Source organism: Cyclopterus lumpus, chromosome 4 (assembly GCF_009769545.1).
Source record: "Cyclopterus lumpus isolate fCycLum1 chromosome 4, fCycLum1.pri, whole genome shotgun sequence".
Taxonomy (NCBI): Eukaryota; Metazoa; Chordata; class Actinopteri; order Perciformes; family Cyclopteridae; genus Cyclopterus; species Cyclopterus lumpus.
In genome coordinates this window covers 17,487,602-17,509,684 of record NC_046969.1, presented here as the reverse complement: position 1 = coordinate 17,509,684, position 22,083 = coordinate 17,487,602, and the positions used below count along the sequence as shown (strand labels likewise).

The window sequence follows — 22,083 nt, the reverse complement described above, 5'->3', positions numbered from 1 at the left end:
TGCGGGCCTTCCCGACATTTAACAGCCACTAGGTGCATTTACTTACTGAGCATTTATTAATTTACGATGTGCGTTGCATGTCGTTCATTACCCATTCATTTAACATTCAAATCTATTGTGCTCATTACTGCATTTTCACAATTTTTCATCATATTTACTTAATTAATAATAGTACAAACCATTCACTGAAACCAAACCAAATATTTCACTGTTTGAACCAGGTCCAAGTATAAAATCAAAGAGCAGAATCCTTCCAAGTATTTAAAAAAAAAATCTAAATCTTTATTCATGCTCAATTTTGGCCAAATCCATGCAAACCTCATGTTACTTTCACTTTTTCCCCCCTTGTGTTTTAAGGATTCAAGGTATTTCCACTGCCATTTATCACCTGTGCTAAATGCCATCTGTCATGTTGGGAAGTCTCCAGGGATGTTTTTAATGACAGGGAAGTGCCTCCAGGAGATAGAGCCCTCCTTTAGTGCACTGACACTCCAGGGTAACTAGGCTACTACACCCCGGAGTGATCAATATCCAACCTTTACATTAACATCTCCAGGAAACGGGACTTTAGGGGATAAAAAAGAAAGCCCTATTTCTATATTGTTACAGTTGTATATTGGCGAGTCAAAACGTGCTTCAAAGCCCTGGGTGTAATGTTTTCCTTGTGTGAAGTGGTAGCAAATAAAGAAAGGAAAGGCAAAGAGCAGCGGCGACAGGAGTCGGTGGAGGGTAGAGAGGGGGGGCGGGGGGGGGGGGGGGGGGGGGGAGAGTTAAACCACCTCGGTGTAAACCCTCTCTTCCTTTGCATGCTTGGAAAGCCATTTCAGAGGCAGCAGAGAGCCTAACATCACACTAAGCACTCCAGGTCAGTCAGAGTTGAACATCATCTTCTCATCATCATGTTTGTGCTCAAGCTAAATAATAAATGGCAGTTTTTTTTCTTCTCCCTCCCTCATAAATCCCCCTGTAAAGTAACAGAGGTCACCTTACATGCCAGGCAACAAATGGCCTCTCACTGCATTTTAAGATTTTTCTGAAATAAAAGTCCCCCCCCCCCCCCCCCCTTGCCTTTTTAGTTTTGTCTACGTTTCCCCTGAGCCTGGTTATGAACTTTAGACAGCAAGCACTTACATTAAAAAAAAACGCTCCTCTAGTCTTGCCCCAATTTCAGACTGACGTTATCAGCCAGAATGATAGAGCGCGGAGTATTTGAGGACGGATTTTTTGTAATCCTTCGCTGGCAGAACAGGGAGACTACACTAAAGGTCTACATCTTTTTTTTTCAAAACTGAAAGCATTTATTACGATTAGGATCCTCTACCGCGTGTGTGATATCATTGGAACTTGGAAGGCGGTATTTTTAGGCGCATGATGAAATGTGTGCATAGGTGTGCATGTGGAGATACATGAGGTGTGAACTGACCTTGGTTAAGGGTGGAGGTGCTGTTGATGTCACCTGAGATAAAGGAGGACTCGGATTGCTTTCTTACGGTGTCATTCCACATTCTCCTGATACGACTCTGTCAGGTCAACAAGGGACAGTCATTAGGACTTTAAACAAGCCCGCTCACCTTTCAGACCAACTTTCATTAATTTTCTATGTACATACTTCGGACGTTGCCCATCCGCACATGCATACTCATATGCAGCGAGGCAAGGGCAGCACTAATGCTCACTTTCTCTGGATGTCTTTCAAACCTGATTAATGCGAGTCCACTTTTGAACGACTTCAGCTCCAGCCACAAGTACCTTAAATAAGGCTGGAGGTTAAAGTATAAAAGGGATTCTTCTCCATAAGCACTATACATCTGGAGGTATTGTCTAATAAGGACTATTGGCTTTTAACAAGAAAGGGATTTTGCTTGTTGCTATTTTGGCTCTCCCCGCAGTAAAATGTGCCTGCAATGCTCTTTAAACAGTGCAGTACTATTTCCCATGCACATGACGTTAGTGAGAAAAAAAGATAAAAGCAAGTGCTAAAGGGGGCAGAACAGAAGAAAAGTACTCATGCAGTACAGCAGATGCTGCTCGTATAACGTGGCATCATGTGTGTGTCACTTGATCTCCCTCTGAAGCTAAAATGCACGATGTGCATTTTCTTTTTTTGGTCACGCTAATGATGACAGGATACATTCTCGTGAGCAATTGTTTAAACTCGGGGGTTCATTAACAAAGTAAATGAGCTGCATGGTGAGAGTGCGTGTGCCGGTCTTTGACAGTATGAAGCTGCTGGTCTACCTGTGTACCAGAAGAGTAGCGTGCGCTGGTCCGTGTGGTGGAAGTCTTCGCAGAGCCGTGTGAGCTCTCGGTCGGCAGCCCTCCGCAGCAGTACGTGTGGCGGAAGCACTTGCTGTACTCTTTGCGGACCTGCATGAGCAAACGGCCGAGTGTTTACCTACAGTACGCTGTTGACTTTACATACGACTTAGCCGAGATCTTTCACCTTGAGAGAGAAATCACTCGTCTTTGAGCACTGTGGATGACGAGGAACTTACTTTCTTTTGGAGAAGACAGTGGAAGATGAAGATGAACATTCCCTGGAAGGTGTTGAATATGGTGAAGAGGTACGCCATGACAATCGAGGCCTCGTTGATGAAGAAGAGACCGAAGGACCAGGTGAGACCCAGCAGACACAGCAAAGCGAAGGCCCCCATGACCCAGGACCTGACGGACGGCAAAAGAAGAGAGCAGAAACAAAAAGGAGAGGACGAATCCAGCATGAGAGGCATTTAGTGATCCGACAGGAGGATGAGTGGGACTTGCAATCACCATAACTATGAGAAACTAGGAAAAAAGGCTGTAAACCAGGTGAGAGGAAAACAATAAAATGACAAACAACACCTATGCCATCCTCACAAACCCTTTCCCGACCGTCCCCACCCCTCCGTCCACACACACTCAGCCCAAACTGGAATGCAGTCGCTGCCTTCAAACAGACAAGAAGGTTTTCTGTAAATATCTTATGTGAACATACAGACCAGACCAGACACAGCGTGTTTAAAAATAAGCTACACAAAAAAATCATTTGATACTATTATGTACTAAATATTTATCTAGTGAGTGTGTTATCAGAGCTGGAGAACGAGGCAGATGTGGAAAGAGTTCAAGGAAAAAGAGGAGGTTCCCTGCCTTGTGTGTGAAGGTCCCGTGGACCTTCACACACAAGCAGCGGTCACAGGTCAGCGCTCAAACACACAACAACAACACTGAATTTCAAGATGATGGACACGGTGAAAGTAAGCAGTCACAAGGACAGTGGATGAGCAGCTTCGAAGCTGCAGTTTGGGAAAGTATGAACCGGCGGGGGAAAAAGGTAAAAGAAAGACAGAAGAAACGGGGAGAGAGAATAAACTACAAGCTGAAAACGAGACTTCTGGGCAACATGTCCTTACTTGATAAACCGTTTATTATCTTCATAGCTAGAGAGCATGATAAGCAGGAAGAGAGAAACACAATTAGATCAGAGCGCATAACAGTCTGTGTTAGTCGGCATTTGATTACGATATCTTTAACTTTGATCCAAGGGAAATCACGGGAGGCAAAAATGTAATTTGTGTTGCTGTTGATGATTCAATTACAAAAGTCAGAGCACGTTGTCTGTGGTCAAATTTGCATTTCTGCTATTGAATGTGTGGGTGGTGATGTGTGGGTGAAATAAATCATCTGAGGTATATATAGTAGAAGCTTACCCAGGCAAATCTGTATTATAGTAGCCATCACAAACGCGATAATTACTGGTGTGGATCGCAGAACAGAGAGAGGAGGAGAATGACAGGAGAAGAGAAAGGACAGGGTGTGCGTTAACTTTGCCTTCTCATGCAACATGCAGTGACACTGGTGCTGAACGGACATTCAGACCAAACATCAGCACAAAAAAATACACAAAGAAAAGAACCACAAGGAAACGGCTAATAATACACCATGTCTTTCTGCAGTAGGAGCATAAGAGCAATCATTTCATCCAAGTGCAAGTGGACACCATGTTGAGTGCCACCATGTTCAGGGCATGTGTTCTGTTGTGGTTTCCTTGATAGGGGAGTAGCCCTTCTCAAATAAGCCCAGCAGTCTAAATAAGAACTTTTCGAACTGTTCTCCCAGATTGCAGTTTAACCACAGTGCTGTAATGCTTCGCAGATTCATTAAGGAAAGATGAAAAATAACAAACACTGGATGAAAATAGAAACACCGCTGCTCCTTATGAAGTTGGAATATAAAAGTGTGCAGAATGACATGGGGCTGTGCTTCTGCGAGCATGAAAACCATACAACCCCAAATGAAAAAGGCCCTAATTGTCAGCCTGCAATAAAGAGCAATACATATAGTTTTCACAGAAAAGAAGAAAGAAAAAAGAAAAAGCGGAGAAAAAAGAGTGCTTTAGAAAATAAATTCCCGAAGCAGAAAACGTCATAATTGCTGAGGCGACTCAGAAAGCGGTGGAGGGGTGGCTGTCGGGTAGGGAAGATTTTTTTTCTGACGATGAGATCTTTAGAAAATAAAAAGGTTTGACATGTTCCAGCGGCAAACACACATGGTTACACTTCCACTGCACCCCACCCCGGCAGAGCTAACAGCGCATCGCTAAGTTGCAGCCGTCGAGTGATGAGTGCGTGTCATGCCCCTGTAATTCTGTGGCTAGTGGCTTAGAGCAAAACAACAAAAGGCTAAAAAGATGACTCAAGAGTACGTGTCGTCATCACGGCAGCTATTGCGTTCCAAAAGTCGTATGAAAAAACTGTGCAAATTTGAAATCTCGAGAGTGAAAATAATGCATTCGTCTGGTGGACCTTCTGATCTGGATAATTTCATATAAAAATGTCACTTGCTAGGACAGCACTGACATTTGGCTTGGAGGTCGGGAAGGTAAAGCCTTTAGAAAAAAAGTAGTAAGAAAAAAAAAAAATAGAAATTCATTACCTCAAGAGTAAGTTAGTTTTCCTGGAGCTGGTGGCATAATATCACAAGTATTATATGTCTGATAAGCAGGAGAATAGGTAAGAGGGGTGGGGTCAGCATATGACCCGTTACTTACTTTATATTCTCCAGTCGGCTGGAGTCTGGTTTCAGGGTGGTAGAGTGCTTGACCATTTTGTACATTGTGATGACCAGGAAGATGAGATTAAGCTGTCAAAACAGAGTAATGACAGTGTTAATACATGAAGATGTATGACGCAAGATACAGCCGGCAAAGAGAGAAACAACTGTTCATTTGTCTATAAGTATTAAAAGAGGAGAGCCTTCAAATTTCTGCATGTCCGCAGACTAATCCAATAAACATCCATCGTTCCAGCCAGGCTCAGACGGGGCCGACTGGCGCCAAATCTAGTGTCATTCTATATCAATAGGAGCAAGGAAATGCATTAAAATCCATCAGAGTAAAAAAAAAAAGAAAAAAGAGAAAGAATGAAACAGCCACACAGCAGCAGTCTGGCAGAAGGGGATGAAATGTAGCAGGAGAAATAAGAGACCCTCTTGTTGTACAAAACAACTGCATATCATTTTATGCACATAGTGAAATATTATAAGGTGTAACCAGCTACAAAAGGCTTAAGGGAACATGGTATATTTTGTTCGATTTTTGTGTGTGGACAGATGAAAAGAGAACAAGAGGGAGATGGAGCTCTCTTGTTTTAATGTATTAAATCTTGAGGGAGTCAGTGGCACATATCAGGTTGAGACAAGGATACTGTGTGCTGTGTTTCAGAGCGCATTTATTCAGTACCTTAAAAATCAATACCGTGATTTAGAGACACAAAGGCTGGATGGGCCAGCATGGAGCCGCTCCAAATAATGTACTTCAAAAAAAATGTATTTTGGGTTAAAGTAGTCCCTGACACAGCATGTACATGCACTCACTGCAGAGGAACCAGACTGTGTTTGTACTGCAAGCCAGGCATGTATAAATAATGCCATGGAATATCGAAGAAATGGAAGTCTGTAACGCCAATAGTGCACATCACAGAATCACAAACAGAAACACCGAAAAATACAGCAGCTACTATACCAGTGGCACGTGAATACAATTGTCTTATAAACAGTATATTTCAGTGGTATCTTGTTATCAGAAGAAAAAAGCAGACGCTTTGCCCGTATGAGAGCCTGAAATAAATGAATGACCTTTGTGTGCTGGACTCAGACCATTCACTCTTGAACATAAATTGTCTGTGTTATGGAGCACGCTGCTATCAAAAGACTGCCTGTGATCAATACATCACCCCTCCACATGCAATCAACTCACAGAGCGGCTCACAATAACCCGGGTAGTAAAAAGGACGAAGGGAGTGGGGTGGGAGGCAAAAATCCTGAATTGTGAACCTTCCTTTATATCACAGACAGCACTGAAACTATGTATTGTTTCGCAGGTATCAGCCACTCTTTCTATCAGCCGCCTGCGCGGGGAGGGGGGGAGGGCAGGAGGGCAGGAGGGCGAGGACTTCTGAAAAACCCTTTCACACAGCCTGAAGTGGTGACATGGATCCAATGAGACAGAGGAGGGACACTTTAAAGTAACACAGCAGTACGGCACATGTTCCCTCCCCCCACCGAGATGCTCTCGCAGCCCTTCCTGGGGGATTCCCTTGCTAGAGCGAAGTTGCCTTGCTTCTATCCTTCACTCTGTCTCTGAATCATCACTGCAAGCCATGCAGAAGCACCTCGCCACACTGGGACTGAGGAGAAAGCTTTTTTTTTTTGGGTACTGAAATGGATTGTGTGTGTACACACTGAACTCTAAATGAACTGCTGAGGGATAAAATATTAAAAGGTGCAGATGGAGCTGTCCAGATGATAAGAACTGCTCCCGACGTGTCATGATCCAAGAGGTCTTGTGTTGAAGCTATCTCAAGCATACTAATGGCTCCCCCCACCACTCATTACTTCCATGTTCCCCTTTCATGGAGCTAATACCCCCTGTGCCCAGAGACAGGGAAACCTCTGCCAAAGAACAATAATCTAAATGCCTTCCACCGGCTTTTGTGTTCAGTCAGTATTCAGGGCCTGTTTCAGCCACAAGCAAAAAAACAACAAAACAAACAGGAAAAATAAGAAAAAGGGGAGAAGAAACAAAAAGCATGAGAAAAAAGCATGACCACCCTAGGTCAAAACCGATGTTATTTGGCACAAACATGGCTTGGGAGGCGGGTGGGATCCACACACTGCAGCCCTGTTTTCTCCTCCTCTCCCTCATTGACAAGGACAAAGCCAATTTGTAGAGAAACCAGGGTCACGAATGGTGTAGACAAACCTTGCTCCTGCATGCTCCCCTGAGATGCCCCTTTCCACAGTACTTTGTCTTTTTGAGTCAATTGTTGCACAGAATCAGAGGAGCAGTGTGCGAAGCCCGAGCCAGGGCTGCACAACCTCATTCCTGTGACACATTAGCTCTGCTACAATACATTAGCTCCTCACAGGGTCATGATTCTATCTCTCCGGTCATCACCACCGGGATCCCGATCATCATTTCCACTGCAGATGCATTTTTCATGCAAATCGTTATGGAAGCAACACGCGATTGGAAAACAATGAGGGCCCAATTTAGGGAGAAGAAAACATATTCCGGTGTGGCTGACGGAGCATTTGCTGAGATAAGGAAGAAAAGGAGTATTTGTTTTAATGCAATGATAGCTTCCCCTCATTTATGAGCTCACACATACACATCGGGGTGCAAAGACCAATGAAAACCAAAGAGAAACAGGCATTTCAACATTTACTCAAAGACATTCTCATCCAGTCAGCTCTGTGCACTTCCTCCTCCATTTTTAAATGCTGCATCGATGGGGCAATGTCAAAACTGTGAAATGCAGTGCAGTGAGCAGATTCGTCTTTTATCTATTCTGTTCCAACACAGACAAAGAGACGTACTATGTCTTTACTTCAAAAAGGTGCTAGCGGTCTGCCAATGGTGTGCACAGACTTTCTGGAATTTGACATGGGTGCCCCCTCTCTGTGCTATGTTTTCACTGTCAGTTTGATGTTCAACAGAGGTCACTGCATCTGTAGATACAGTACTAACCATTATGCCGGATAATGAACATAGTGCTGAACAAATACCACCCGCTTCCTCATCCCTTCGTGTGCAGTAGGGCAAAGAAATACACGGCGCGGTGGGCTGAGAGGATATATATGAGGAATACCACCTGCTATTTTCTTCTTTTTTTTGCGCAGGAAGGGAAGACTCCCTAAGGTCTCATTCTTCTGAGCCTCTCTGATGGAGCGGGAGATAATAATGTCATGACCAGTAAATAATTGCATGGCTCAATGGGACATATGTCATTATGATATGCTATATGTCCTTCACCCCTGACGGTCCTTGACCAAACAGAGAAGTGCATTTGCTTTTCTTCTCCTCCCCAACGCTGTCACCTGCTATTTACTGGAGGTGGAAAAACACACATCGAGGCTGTTGCAGAGGAGGAAAAAATAAGCTACAGTATGGGCTGTAAAATGCACACCGCAAGGCAGTGTTTTGTTCCTTCATATCACAAAGAGTTTAAATGGAAGGCCATCAGGTGATGCCTGTAATGTGAGACTTCATGAGAATTGCGTGGAAGTGAGGTTAAAGTGGATAAACACATCCTGATCCTTGTTGGGCGGTTAGAGGCAGAGAGAATTGTTAGATGCCTCGAAATCTGTCTTTGGTGTAAAATTCATCACCGAGTCATCACCGAGGAGCAAAAATCCTGCTGACTTTTCCTTCAGTTCAAACATCTCACTTCCTTTATCTCTCTCCAGCATCTCTTTCATCTCAAACTCTGTCCATTCCTCACTCAGTCGCAGTATTCAAAGAAAAATGAAACGGCTTACCATGATGATGAAGGTGACAGGGCCTATAAAACTCCATATGAAGTGATTGTCCACACTTAGCCAGCACCTGTAACGAATAAGAAGCACACGCTTTAACTTGGGGCACCTAACACTTACACAAAAAAAATAATCATCCTGTGGCCAAATATTAATGTAAATAAATTCATTTTTGGGTTGCTTGGGCTGATGACATTGAATGTGTAATTTCTAGTCAATATTTAGCTTGGAGCGCTTTCAAATGCTTCTTTAAATTAAAACAGTTGTACAAAACACAGGGAAGACCCATCGTAGCTCGTCTTGATGGCCGGGGCTGAGATTAATCTACGTAAAAGCCTTTTTCCGCACAGTGCTCTTCTCTTTAAGAGAGCATTTACAAACAAGAGGTCACAGGAGGGTCTTTAAGCAGAAAGGCATTAACGCAGCCGCGGCCCCCCCTCCCTGAAACCACAGTGTTGAGTCTGTCAGCCACTTTCAAACGCCATAAAAAATTGAACAGCTGCCCATCCCTGGCAAAAAGGAGCTCAAATGTTTCAGTAGCTCCGGGGGTGCATGTGAAGCCCTGGCAGAAATGATGAGGAGATTTCTTTCAAAAGCTGCTACATACAGTCACAGCAGGTCCGCTGTAGCATCCAGCGTGTCCGCTCTGCATTTCCACGGATTTGTTCAGAAAGCTGCACTTACGCCTTCTTGGTCCCGTAGCTCCGGTAGTCGATAGCTGCGGAGACCCCGACCACAATGGCAGGGAAGAGGTAACCCGACACGTAGTAGTACTTCTTCCGGGAGTATTCGCTCTCAAAGACCTCTACGAGCATGAGGTACAGCTGGACCCCCTCGAGACACATCCAGGAGAAGGAAGCCAGGAAGAAGAAGTGGAGGATCCCCGCGATGATGGCGCATCCAATCTGAGTGATAACAATAACCAAATTAAACCATCAAAGAATAAAGGTTGAAGTAAAAAAAAAAAAAACGGAATAATCCCTAACGGTGTGAAAACAGTTTCTATAAAATGGGGAGATTTTTTTTAGATGAATTTGTAGTACAAAAATGATTTAAACATGACAAGATTAATCTCTACAGCACTTTCTTTATTGAAAATTGTATATCATATAACCTATCTTTTATTAAACCCACTGAAAAGACACCGCTGCCTCCTCAGCCATTCAGTGAAATTGATGAAAAAGGTAATGAATATTCATTCACCACATGGGCTCCGACTATGCACTGGTTTAGCGTTCCATCAGCATGGCGGAAATTTAAATACCATTTGTATTGTAAGGGTAGAGTAAGTAGATTTAATCATGTTCACATTCAGCTGAACGCAGAAAAAAAAATAGTTTCTTCTTCTACAGAAAATGTATGTGAATGAAAATAAATAAATGGAATGGATGCAGGGTCCACCGTGACACGGTGGATTTAAGTGAAAGAGGAAAAAAGAGCTGTCAAGTGGAAGACATGGCCCCTTAGTAATCTATATTAATGGTGCTGTCCCGCTCACGTCATGTCGCGGACAAGCAGAGAAGGTTACAAACAAACAATGCTTAACGTCTCATCCATTTCACTCTGAAAGGGTCTTTTGTTTTGTTTTTTGGGGAGGAAAGGAGATGAAGTGAGAGAGAATGATTCAAACTCAAATCAATAGGGTGCAATCGTTCCAGCTTACCCTGGGTTCCGTCATATCGATACCAATTAGGAATATTAACTCTGCGATGAAAAGATTAATGCACAGGTTCTTGTGGATGGTGTTGCGATCACTCTGCAGGCCCCGGAAGAAGCAGAAGGTGAAGATGCTGATGGTGAGGCAGACGAGGGACACCACGATCCCGACGCGAGTGATGACGGTCAGGAGCAGTTCATGCTCTCCGTCGTTAACCTGGAAGAAATAAAAGATAAACGGACAATTAAAAAATATGTTTGGCAAAAGAAAGACGTCAACAGCTCTGTGAGGAATGTTTGATCCTTTTCTTGTGACCTAATTAGAATCAGTAAATATTCCATTAAATGTTATCATTTAAGCTTGAAAAACTAAAATATAAATCTTCTACAACTGAGACTGAGAGCAAAAGCCTTCTAATGTGCGAGTAAAAAACAGGTGAACAAAGATATATATCAAGGGCGCCACAATGAAAATTATGAAATACTGTATACTTTCACCAGTTCAGGTCATTCTGGAAAATGGAAAAATCTAGGATTTTGGGTTTGCTTATGAAATAGGAAAATACTTCAGGTGAGTTTGAAAGAAAACTGGAGGATATAAATACAAAATCTACGTGACATACTGAGATTTCACGGTGCGCCATGAGGATGGCGAAGTTGGTGAGATGGCTGCAGGAGCAGGTGGTGTGTGTTCTATTGGAGTCCAGGAGTTTGCAGCCTTGGGTGGACCAGTGGCCCATCATACTCCTCTCAGAGTAATTCCAGAAGGAGCAATTGGAGTTGAAGTAGTGCTCCATCTGCAGATAACAAGAGATATGGTTAAGTGTCCAAATAATTGACTGCCTGAAATTGAAGTACATGTAGAACACAGGGGCCATTTACCCCCTACTCATAGAAAGTATTTTTCCGCATTGATATGGATGAGGATTTTTCCACTTCACAGCTCTTCTGAAACAATTCATATGTTGTTTATCATTTGGCACATGCTTGCCAAATCAACCGAAGCATAGTTGAGGCCTTAATAACAGAGACGCATAATTGTTTGACGGCATGTCTTTGGAATTGCACAATTTCTCTGATAAAGAATGGAGTCACGCGTCGCCCTCTGGGAACCCTAGTGACAACTTTAAAAGACGAAAGATAATTGGTGCTCCAGTAATTTCATCCTAGATTGTACGGCTAATCTAGGAGTTAATTTCCCCCACTATAAAAGAAAATGGGTATCATTTATATCCCAATGTTGATTAAAGAATTAGTTTTCATTAAGAATTCACTTAGGTTCTAAAGACTCCTTTAATTTGATGTTCAATGACTTAAATAAACTGCCGACTGACCTAGCCTGACATTCAATTCAAATTGTAGATCTCTGTCTACTCTGGATGTTCCCTCCTGGAGTTTTTTATTATGACCTCTTCATTCACACTAGAAGGGAGACTCACATCAATGTGCTCCAGGGTAAAAATCACTGGGTCATTGATGAATACACGGCTGGACTCCTTGTTGATTGAGGCAGCAATGATGTCAGAGTTGACGGCCACCGACACGTTGCGGCCGTAAGCCTCGTTGGCCATCTTGATCGTGGAGTTCTCTGCACTGAGGAACTGGCCCAGATTTTTGTAGAGCACAAAGACCAGCTTGGCAACTCCTGTAGAAAGTGCAAGAAAAGAAAATCAAGCTTCCGGAACAACTGTGACAGTCTATGAGGAGAAAAAAAAGCTGTGGTGACAAAAAGAGGACAACAAATATTTAAACAATCCAATTTATTCCAATGTAATTCCATTAAAAACATTCAACAAAAGGCACTGCAAGAATGAGTGAAAGATGAGCGGGCGATAAAGACACAACAAAATTAAAAATAAAATTCTCTTATTTTTCAGCCTAATTCACATCGCTTGGAGTTTTTGAGACAAACTCCTTTTGTTGTGCACCGACACTAAAACAGACTCTTTACTTTTTCACAGGAGCAAAAGTCATACACACATTGAACAAGCACTTTTTCAAAAAAAATTTTTTTAGAGTAAGCAGAACTATCTGGAGCAAGTTTTTCTTTATTTTCTTTCGGTATGTTGAAGAGAGCTTACCGTTGCGACTGTTGAGCTTGACGGTGTTGGCTGACAGCTGGATCGAGATACCGCTTTTGCTGGATTGGGGAAATTTAAAATCCTGGACCTGGCCATCGGTGCTGAGTACGTACACATCCAGGACTGCCGGGTGCAGAGAGGCAGAGGATGCATTGATGGTGAAAGGACGAGAAAATGAGATACTGGTCATCACACACTGTTGAAAGCTTTCTTCCTGATATTACAAATCTTAGCACAGACCGTCGAACATTGCAATGGCTCAAACGCTAAATCCACGCACTAAAAAGTGATCACTTCATCCTTGCAAGACTCTTATTAATATGAATGAAACAGAACTGCAGAGAAAGAAATGGCGAAGGAGAAGCCTTCCTTATTTGGTCTAACAGCAGAAGAAAATGAGAGACGGAGGCAGCGGATAAACAATGTGCTTTTCATGACTCCACAGCAGGCTAATGTTCACATTAATGTATAGAGTTACAAGGTCTAGACACATACATTTATAAACTAAACGTGCGCAATCAGAGAATCCAGTCTATTTAATTGTCTGATATTCATCACTTTGTCAGTAAGCGACTCGTTAAACCTAATATGCGTTGTGTTTCTTTTCCCCTGAGGTTTAAACGCTTATTATGAGAACAAAGTCCTTTTTTATGTGGCGGCCTTGTTTTCCCATCACAAGAGTTACTCTCTCAATGAATTGAAAGTAATCGAATTAAATGAGCTTGCATCAATCAAGAAGTCGTGTCATTTGCTCTCCACAAACATGGTTTACTTACTTATATTGTCGGCAGGAACTTTGACAACAGCCGGTTCCATGAGGTTGTCGGCAAGGACAAAGGCACCTTCCTCCAGGGTGTCGAGTAACATGGTGGCGGCGTGCGTTTGCTCCGTGCTGTTCATGTCCTGCCATGACTTCAAGGCCTCTGGTCGCAGAAGGTTATCTACCGTGTCCACAATGGCCTGTGTCAAAGCAGACAAACAAATACACAAACAAACAGAAACAAAGCTCCTTGAGTAAAAAAAAAAAGAAAAAAAAGAGAGTGTGTGTTCGCAAGCATAAGCAGAGACATGCAGACACTGAAATGGATGAAAGGCTGAGCCGAAGCGTCACATCTGTGAGGATTCACGTGAACGTGATGGGGAAAAAATGAATAATCTAAAGTGACATTTTGTCTTTGGTTGTATTTCTGTCAAGCTTAATTACAGACAGTTACAGAAGAAGAAAGACATAATTTTTGCAAGGGTATCTTTTTCAAGGACGTTGCATCAGGTCTGTCCAACAGCGGGATATTAAGACATGGCCTGATTAAAGTCAAATTGCAAAAATGCTGACCTCAATTAAAATTCTATAATTGCAAAGCGATTTTAACTTTTGACCTGCAGCCAACGTGTCCTCAAGTTCAAATACATAATTGTACAAAAAAAGTCACTCTGCAAAAATCACTTGCAACAGGACAAGGAAATGTGTGCAAAATTAAACAAAACAATTATATGTCACAGTTTAATTGAATTGTATCCTTTTTTTACGCAAAATGTTTTCCAGCCTCACACTTTCTGCCACATAAACAGCTCAGGACAGACAGAGGATAAATTGTGCGTGGGATCCAGACGACGCTGACTTTTCTGCAGGATATAATCAAATCAATATGTCTAATCTGGTAATCAATGCCGGCGACGGCTGGTGGTGGAAAGGTTGGGGGGGGGTGCTATAGTGATGTTGCGTCAAGTATGGCAGATGTCAGATACTGCCGACTCAACGATCTCTGTCCCAAATCCTCTCCCGCTGTCATTAGTCAAATAAATGCTGTCATTTACATGGAGACAACCTCTGTAACACTGGGTTTGGCACAAATCGGCTTTGACATTACTACGTGACGTTCAAAACTAAATGATGATGAGATGAGTTTTGGGGAGGTGGTGTAAGCACAAACATGTGCATCTTCGTCCATTCTTTTTATGAATATACGACTGTTGACTGGTTAATTAGCTCGATCCATTTTAACGCCCTCCCGGAGCAGAGATTTGGATCTCGAGGGGTGACTTTGTTGGCAGGTGGAGGACACTGATCCCCCTAACGGTTGGGGCATATATATGACCAAAATACTTGATGCATTAATCCAACCAGTATTCAAGAAGAGGAAGAAATGGTTTGACCTGACTAACCCTATTAAGCAGATAGAGCTGAAGATTTGCACCTATAATTTATGAGACAAATGACTTCTATGACCTAAAACCGATGTCCTTGTTAAACAAGAGACACCATTTTCACGGTGAAAGGCCAGGTGATCGAACCTTAGAAGTAGGCTGACATTGTGCCAGAAGCACGCGGGGGCTGCTTCTACAAATCACAAGTGAACTGTGTTCGATGCAATATTCAAGAGGGTTTTTATATTGAGTGGAGCTCTTGTATGAAAAGCAAAAACAATGCAGGAACTCCTTCAGCAAATGAATAATGAGAGGGATGTGAGAACAGGTTGTTTGTTTGAGTTGTGCGGTTATGCATCCAGACGTGCAATCTTGAGTAAACACTTAGAGAAAACATATAGGGAGAAATAGGGAGAAACAGAATGAATAACAAAATACACCATCGCTGTCAACGCATAGGAGGGGTGGGAGGAAAGACAGGGACACATCCATGTAAGGGAGCCACCTCGCTAATTGGACACGACTTCTCTTTGACTTTCGGAGGCACTTTGTGTACGATTGCGTCTGGTTGTAAGGCAATTAATCCACAAAAAAAAAAGCAGGAAGCACAGGGAGGAGGGAGTACATGACAGTGCAGAGGGTACATGCTGCTGAACTCGGACTGGGGCATATACAGTAGCACAGGAATGGAGGAGGGGGCGGCAGAGCATTGCTCCTGTACCTTCATGTACGCCCTGCATGTCCTTTCTCGTTTTTGAAGCTTTTTTATTAGAAAAGAAAAAGAAGAGATAAAAAATAGAGACACATAATTTGCACAGGTTCATGAGCTTGAGTAAAGGCTTCGTGGAAAAAAAAGGCCCCGACTGAGTGGTCGAGATACAAAGTGTCCCCATCTCATGTACCGCTGACCCACTTACCTGGAGGTCGAAGGGTAAAAGTGCTTGATGACATGCTGTATTTGCCCCCCAGAGACACCTTACACATAATAATAACAATAATAATAATAATAATAATAATACACATGTACAAACACTGCCATTAACACAGATCTCTGATTCATGCCAGCCTGGAATAACACAACTGCATATTTTGTCTGTCAGCATTCCTGAACTTGAAAGGAAAGAGATTGACGTGACAAAAAAAAACGTGTCCCACTTTTCATACTACTGCATCACTTTGGGGCACACTGTAATCCCGTCTGCATTTGTCCTTATTAACTTGTCAGTGCAGAGCGATGCAGCAAGTGAGAATTGGTGAATGATTTCAGTATTTCTGTTCCATTTGGCGTCTTAAGTGGCACACGATGTTTACCTTGTTGAAGCTGCGTCCTGCAGAATCCTTCTCGCTGGGTCTGAGCTCCTGCAGCTGAGCATCCAGGATGTCCACCAGCTGCTCCATCAGGCGCACCGAGGAGCTGACGTCCCCGGCAAAGATGGGGCCTTTGGTGTGCTTGGCTAACTCGTTGGCCAAGTTAGCTGCATTTTCACCGCTGCGGATCTGAAGGGGGGGTTGGGGGGGAGGAGGAGGAGGGGAGAGTGACACATGTTCACAAGAGTGCTAGATGACAGCCCAGTTTCTGACATCAAATCACATTTGAGTAGGTCCTCAAAATGGCAGTTATGAAGAGGGGTTTTGTGTTTTTATTCACGTTGGAAGAGCTGCCATCCCGGCAGTATTTTATTCTGTGGCAAATTAAAAAAAATAGGTGCTTGCTACAACTAATTCATACCCTTCATGCATGTCATATCTCCGTCTGACATCATTTTCCTTGACCTATCATTTAGCAATTATTTCGACTGATGCGTTATGACACATTCTTCACATTTGCACATTTTTTGTTGTTTTCTGAAAACACAGACTTAATTTTCAGACCTCTTTTATGACTGATAAATTTAGCTTTTTACCTCATCTCACAGACCTTTGCAGCCATCTTTGTAACAAGGGTTTATTTCCATTATTTTGTGTATCCCCCCTCTGTTTTTTTTTTAAGGAACACCTTCCACTTCCGCAGAGCACATACAAACCTTTTGTGCTACTTGGTTGACCCAGTGGGAGGTACAGTTGCTGAGATCAGGGCCCTTCGGGTGCCAGGCCCCAGTGGAAAGGACACATGAATAAGAGGCCGTGCCTGACAGGGAAAACAAGAACGGAATAGTCAACTTTAATCAAGTCAAGTCGGCCGTGGAGTATATATATATATATATATATATTTTTTTTTTTTTTTTTGTTGCTAATCTGGTAACACTGTCTGAATGCTGTCAAAGGACAAATTAAATGTATATTTTAGGATACAGTAAAATCCCAAATTTAAGTTATCAATTTTGTTTCTGAATATTTTTTCAACAGCTCTCTCCTGTTTTTGCAACAAAGTGGCAACAATTCTTCTCCTGCCCTGATTATCCCCCGCGCCTGTTGAAACTCTGAGCGCTAACACAATTTCACACGCAATCAAATGAGGGATGCTCATCTCCACGCGAGCTGCAGGAGAAGCAGCTGCGCCTCCTCCTCTGCAAAGCAGCCCTCACAGATTGCTGAATCATGTTTCGACCTGGAATGGCACAGCTAAAACCTAACACCATTATACACAGTCTGACACTGATTCTCTGAACAGCGACTTCAACTGATGCTCTTTATAGATTAAAAAAAAAAGTTGTATGCAAGATTATCAGACACATCTCACAAACTCTAACAAGGGCTGCTCTCTTGGGACGCCTCAGGTCATATTGAAAGCAGAAAGCACACGGCCCGGCGGTGAGAGGGAGCCCTGTTTACCTCGTGTTCCCTTGGGGCAAGGTCGCTCCACGAGCATGCCCCTCTGGGTCTGAGGCCACATTATGTCTCTTTTCTCGGTGGCCTCGCAGAAGCGCTCAGGTAAAGGGAAGGTCTCGAGGGGCGGCGGGGAAGTAGTCTGTGGAATTACAGGAGGCGGCTTGGGCGCTCCCCTGCTGCCCTCCTTGGGCCCTGTTGTGGTGGTAGTGTTGGCCACGCCCCAGTGCGCTGTCGTTGTTGTGGTGGTGGTTGTCGTTTTCTGAGGCTGAGGGGACGTAGTGACTTCTGACAGTGGCGGAGCTGTGAAGAGACAGAGGGTACAGAGGCGTCACATTTTGTGGAGTCATGTGATGGGTGTGCAGTCAAGTGAGGAAAACAGGATTTATGGAATTTGGTTCTCTCTCGGACACATTTGGTATCAGTCTTTATAAAAACATGATGCAGTTTGACCTGCGGTTGCTGTGTGAGGTCAGCTAGTTAGCGTGGCACGCCCGGGGGTGCATAATGTGGACTATAGGAAGTATTTCGCTTTGGCAGGTATTCAAACCATGACCTTCTAGTGGGCAGATGCCCTCATGTACCACGAAAGCTTAAATCTGTACCCTGTAACTAACATTAATATCTTTTTTTTTTTTTACCTCTACTTGTCATGCTTATAAATCCAAGGATCCTGTTGTGTAAATTGCTGCTAAGTGCTTTGTGCAACAAGCGTATTTGCATTCCCGTTGACTATGGCTTATCCAAGGCACTCAGTCTGCAGTGAACAAGACAATAATTACAGTAACACCCTCCTGCCTGACAATCATTCTTGCCTGGGAGATTTTGTTGCATGGCTGATTAAATTTCACTTACACAGAACCCATATATGTAGCCACAGTGCCTGAACATTCATTTTACAGTTCTTTCTTCCTACAACTCATGCTCTGATATAGCAGGTGTGCAGTAACTCATGCAATGCCTCGGGCAAAAGCAATATGTTTCAGTCCTGGAAACGAGAAAATAGTTCGGTCCTTATATTTGAGTCACTAAGGAAAAACTATGAAGACATTTTTCATGTGATACGCCATAGAAGTGTAGGTAGCAATGCAAATACATTTCATAAAAGTTGAACACAAGAGAATGTCCTAGATGAAACGTTGATAAACACTAACTATTTGATATGAATCTGCTCCACATCTATAAGTAAAGACTAACAAAAGATGACCCCGTCTGTTGGTTGAATTCAAAAGGATACGCCATATCAATCGAAAGAGCTCTGATTAGAATGCAATGTGAGGACTGAATCTAATCGCATTTGAGTTCTCTGATTTCCTCCATTAGGCTGCTGTAGAGCATGCACAGAATGTGAAGAGGTGCGGTTACACTGCTTGAGCCGAGCACAGTGGGCCTCAGTAGAACAACCGACATTGGAGAGACAGAGCGGGGAGTCAAGGGCCGGACAGGGGAAATGGAGAAAGAGAGAGGGGTGATGGAGGCCCACATAGACGACGATAACAGGAAGATTCAGGAACAATGGGGCTGAGCTGGAGACAGCTTCTGTCTTCCAGTGGATTGAAGCAGAGGCAGCCAGACCCCAGGCAGCAACGCCTCCATATCTATTGCCTCCATTGGATAATGGGTCTTGCTGATAGCGCACACAGTACACACACACACACACCACTACTACTACTATCGCTATAGGTCCCACGGTGTGGATGAGAGGCTACAGCACAGTTGAGCTGAAGGGAAATCACCTTTGAGGCTGGCTGCTACCTGTGGCGAATTAGGCTGTATTGACCAGAGGAGATGACTCTGCGCCCCCCCTGTAGGGGGCTTTAGAACCACACACACACGCACACACACACACGCGCACACACACACACACACACACAGGTGACAAGAAGGTGTACACAGCTGACTGGCTGTTTTGACACCGAGATGAAGGCAGATTTGGCTGGCTGGCTTCACCCCAGACTCCTCCGCTCTTGTCCCTCCTCCCCTGCCTTTATCCTTTTACTCAACACAGTGAAATTCTCGGCTGCACGGGCTGTCACAGCGGTTGTGCTTAGTGTCCTTTCAGCACCAGCATTTAGCTGGCTGGGAGAAATTCTCTATTCTGCACCAATACCATTGTATTGCTATACCCCTTATTTTTTCATGACTCACTGAGAAGACTCAGAGGTGAAAGTAATAGTCACGAGAAGGAAAAAAAAGAAAAAAGGCGTAGCAGATTTCCAGGTTCAGCATGTAATGTTGAAGCCCAGTCTAAAGAAAATGAATGTGTCGACATATTGTGTAAATAATTATCATCATTTCTTTTTAAACATCTGGGTCTGGGTTGCTTGGCAAACCTCCAGAAGATCGTGGGGCCCTTTATAGGTTTCTCTTTTCCAAAGTATGAAAGATGATGAGATAAGATACCGGTCTCTGTGAATGGGGAGTTTAGAATGACGACAGAAATAAAATGAAAATGAATTGCTGCTCGACAGCATGATTTAAGATAAAAGGCTCGCGATTCCAGACGATAAATCAAAGGGGCATCTGCTGTAATCCAAGCACATTCCTTGAGCATGTCAACTAACAACTGTATCTTGTCTACACCCCTCACTCAAGAGGGCTGCTTGTCATGGCTCGCTGGGATGTTGAGCTCCACGCTCTAGTTACAACGTGTACAACTAAACCTCTTTGAAGTTTGTATTTATTATTTTGCTACCTGCTATCAGCGGGGATGATTAATGTTGGTTAATACGAGGCTAGAACTAATGCGTTTGGCTCTCCTAAAGCCTTTCATTGGGGAGGGTTTGCCCCATAGATAACTGGAAGGGCTTGGCTTTGGGACAGTGGTGGGGGTGGGGGGGGGGGATTTGCTGAGCCAATGTCTGTGCTGCACGAGACAGAAAAGCTGTGTAGGTAGTGCTAAAAATTGTTTTGCTCAGTGAGCACCGTCATAGAATAAAGCTGAACGATAAAGAGCTTCATTAACGAGAACTAATATGAAAAGGACATCAGCAAAAGGGCTAAAATAATCCTGTCGGGAGTTTCATTCCATGTCTGTGATTCAAACTAATCCTCTTTCATGTGTGAAAAACAGGCTAATGTGAATGTGGGCTACACTTCCCAGGGATATTCGTGCATAAACAATGCGGCCCCTCTGACCACCGCTGTTCCTGTGTACATAGCGCGTCAGCCCGTAATCCTGCCAGCAACACACTAATCTTATTACCTTTATGCCATAGCTTGGTTAAATTTGATCCAATGAGAGCTGGGAGGAATCAACCCAAAGGTATTAAAAAGGACACTCCTCTCAGGTTGTCACTTCCTCACAGAGATGTCTAAGTGGATGAGTTTATAAGCAGCCACTGTGAGGGATGGTTATTGATCTGTTGGTAGTGCTGCCGCAGTCTTTTCCATCCTTTTTGTGATTCATAGCGTGGACCAAATATTTTAGTTTTCCACTGTGGCAACACATGCCTCCTAACACTTGGATGCCTTGCCTGTGCAATATTCCTTTGATAGCAACAAAAGAAGCAAATCCAAGGTTTGGGCTATATAGTGGAAACCAGGACAGGATCCTTGATTATTATGTCTCTGCTGCACTCAGCCCAAGGGGAACCTTCAATTAGCTGTCACAGAGTGTGAACACACCGAGTGATATTCTCCAAAGTACCGCCGATAGTCGGGACAGACTTATTCATAACCTCTTTGTGAGATTCGACGCCCACACTTTGTTGCACTTGAATGTATCTCAGTGGTTCTGTTATTACCGCTGGGGTTATAGGTCTGGGATTGATGACAGACAATGAGACAGGAATCCAGGGGAGGAAAAGGCGAGTGGAGCGCGGCTTGCCGAGTGTTGCCAGAACATATGCATACACATACTGTAAGCACTCAGGAACACCCACGCTCACACACGCACAGAGCCCAGATGAGACTTTACCAGGACTCAGTAGTCATGCCGGGGTGACAAATGAAAACCAACGGCGTGTGTGTCTTTTATATTATGCTTAATGACTTCACTTTCAGTAGGCACCGCATGGTTGTTCATCAGGGTAATGTTTCATACACATTACCAGGTGCTGTTTATCTTGCGAAGGATGGGGGTAGAAGAGGGGGGACGGGGAAGGGAACACACATTTAGCATTCGTTTCAGCTGATTTGCTGCGTAAAAAGTTACAAAAAATATTATTATTAGATCGCACTGCTCTGTTATGGAATACTCTCATAATGATGTGAAGCGAGGCTGCTTAGGAGATTTATGTCTGTGTTCCCATTTTGTCGGAGACTTGCTCCTTCCTATGGTTAAAAAAAAATAAATAATCATGTCTTTTGTACCCTAAGAAATGCTGCTCCTGGGTGGCAATCACGTCCTTGTGGAGGAGGAATCGTGAACGTTAACAAGTCAGTTGAAACTCAAACGATTCAAAGTCTGTTTCTGCCATCAGAAGGGGGCCAAGCTCAGGGAGCACAAAAGAATATAGTGGATGGAAAATAAATGAATAACCCATCTGCTTTAAAGTCATGCAGCACGGACCACAGGTTAATCGAAATAAGATGTTGAACTGCGGAAAACAAACAACATGTAAACTATTTCCTCCGCTAATGCTGCGGCTGAAATATCTCAATTTCAAACATGCAGATTTCACTCGGCCCTCTCTGG

General features: G+C 43.5%; 1 protein-coding gene across 1 annotated transcript in view; it reads right to left on the bottom strand.

Moving 5' to 3' along the window:
* The window catches only part of adgrl2a (adhesion G protein-coupled receptor L2a), an 89,318-nt gene that overhangs the window by 5,616 nt on the left and 61,619 nt on the right, over nt 1-22,083 (bottom strand). Inside the window, exons 6-20 of the mRNA XM_034531389.1 lie at nt 17,451-17,747; nt 16,703-16,806; nt 15,990-16,175; nt 15,400-15,438; nt 13,310-13,493; nt 12,534-12,656; nt 11,892-12,097; nt 11,076-11,249; nt 10,460-10,669; nt 9,481-9,701; nt 8,800-8,866; nt 5,030-5,121; nt 2,496-2,664; nt 2,239-2,367; nt 1,424-1,520 (exon numbers count right to left, since the gene is read on the bottom strand). Coding sequence (XP_034387280.1) covers nt 1,424-1,520; nt 2,239-2,367; nt 2,496-2,664; nt 5,030-5,121; nt 8,800-8,866; nt 9,481-9,701; nt 10,460-10,669; nt 11,076-11,249; nt 11,892-12,097; nt 12,534-12,656; nt 13,310-13,493; nt 15,400-15,438; nt 15,990-16,175; nt 16,703-16,806; nt 17,451-17,747 — 2,298 coding nt within the window. The remainder of the gene's footprint in view (nt 1-1,423; nt 1,521-2,238; nt 2,368-2,495; nt 2,665-5,029; nt 5,122-8,799; nt 8,867-9,480; nt 9,702-10,459; nt 10,670-11,075; nt 11,250-11,891; nt 12,098-12,533; nt 12,657-13,309; nt 13,494-15,399; nt 15,439-15,989; nt 16,176-16,702; nt 16,807-17,450; nt 17,748-22,083) is intronic.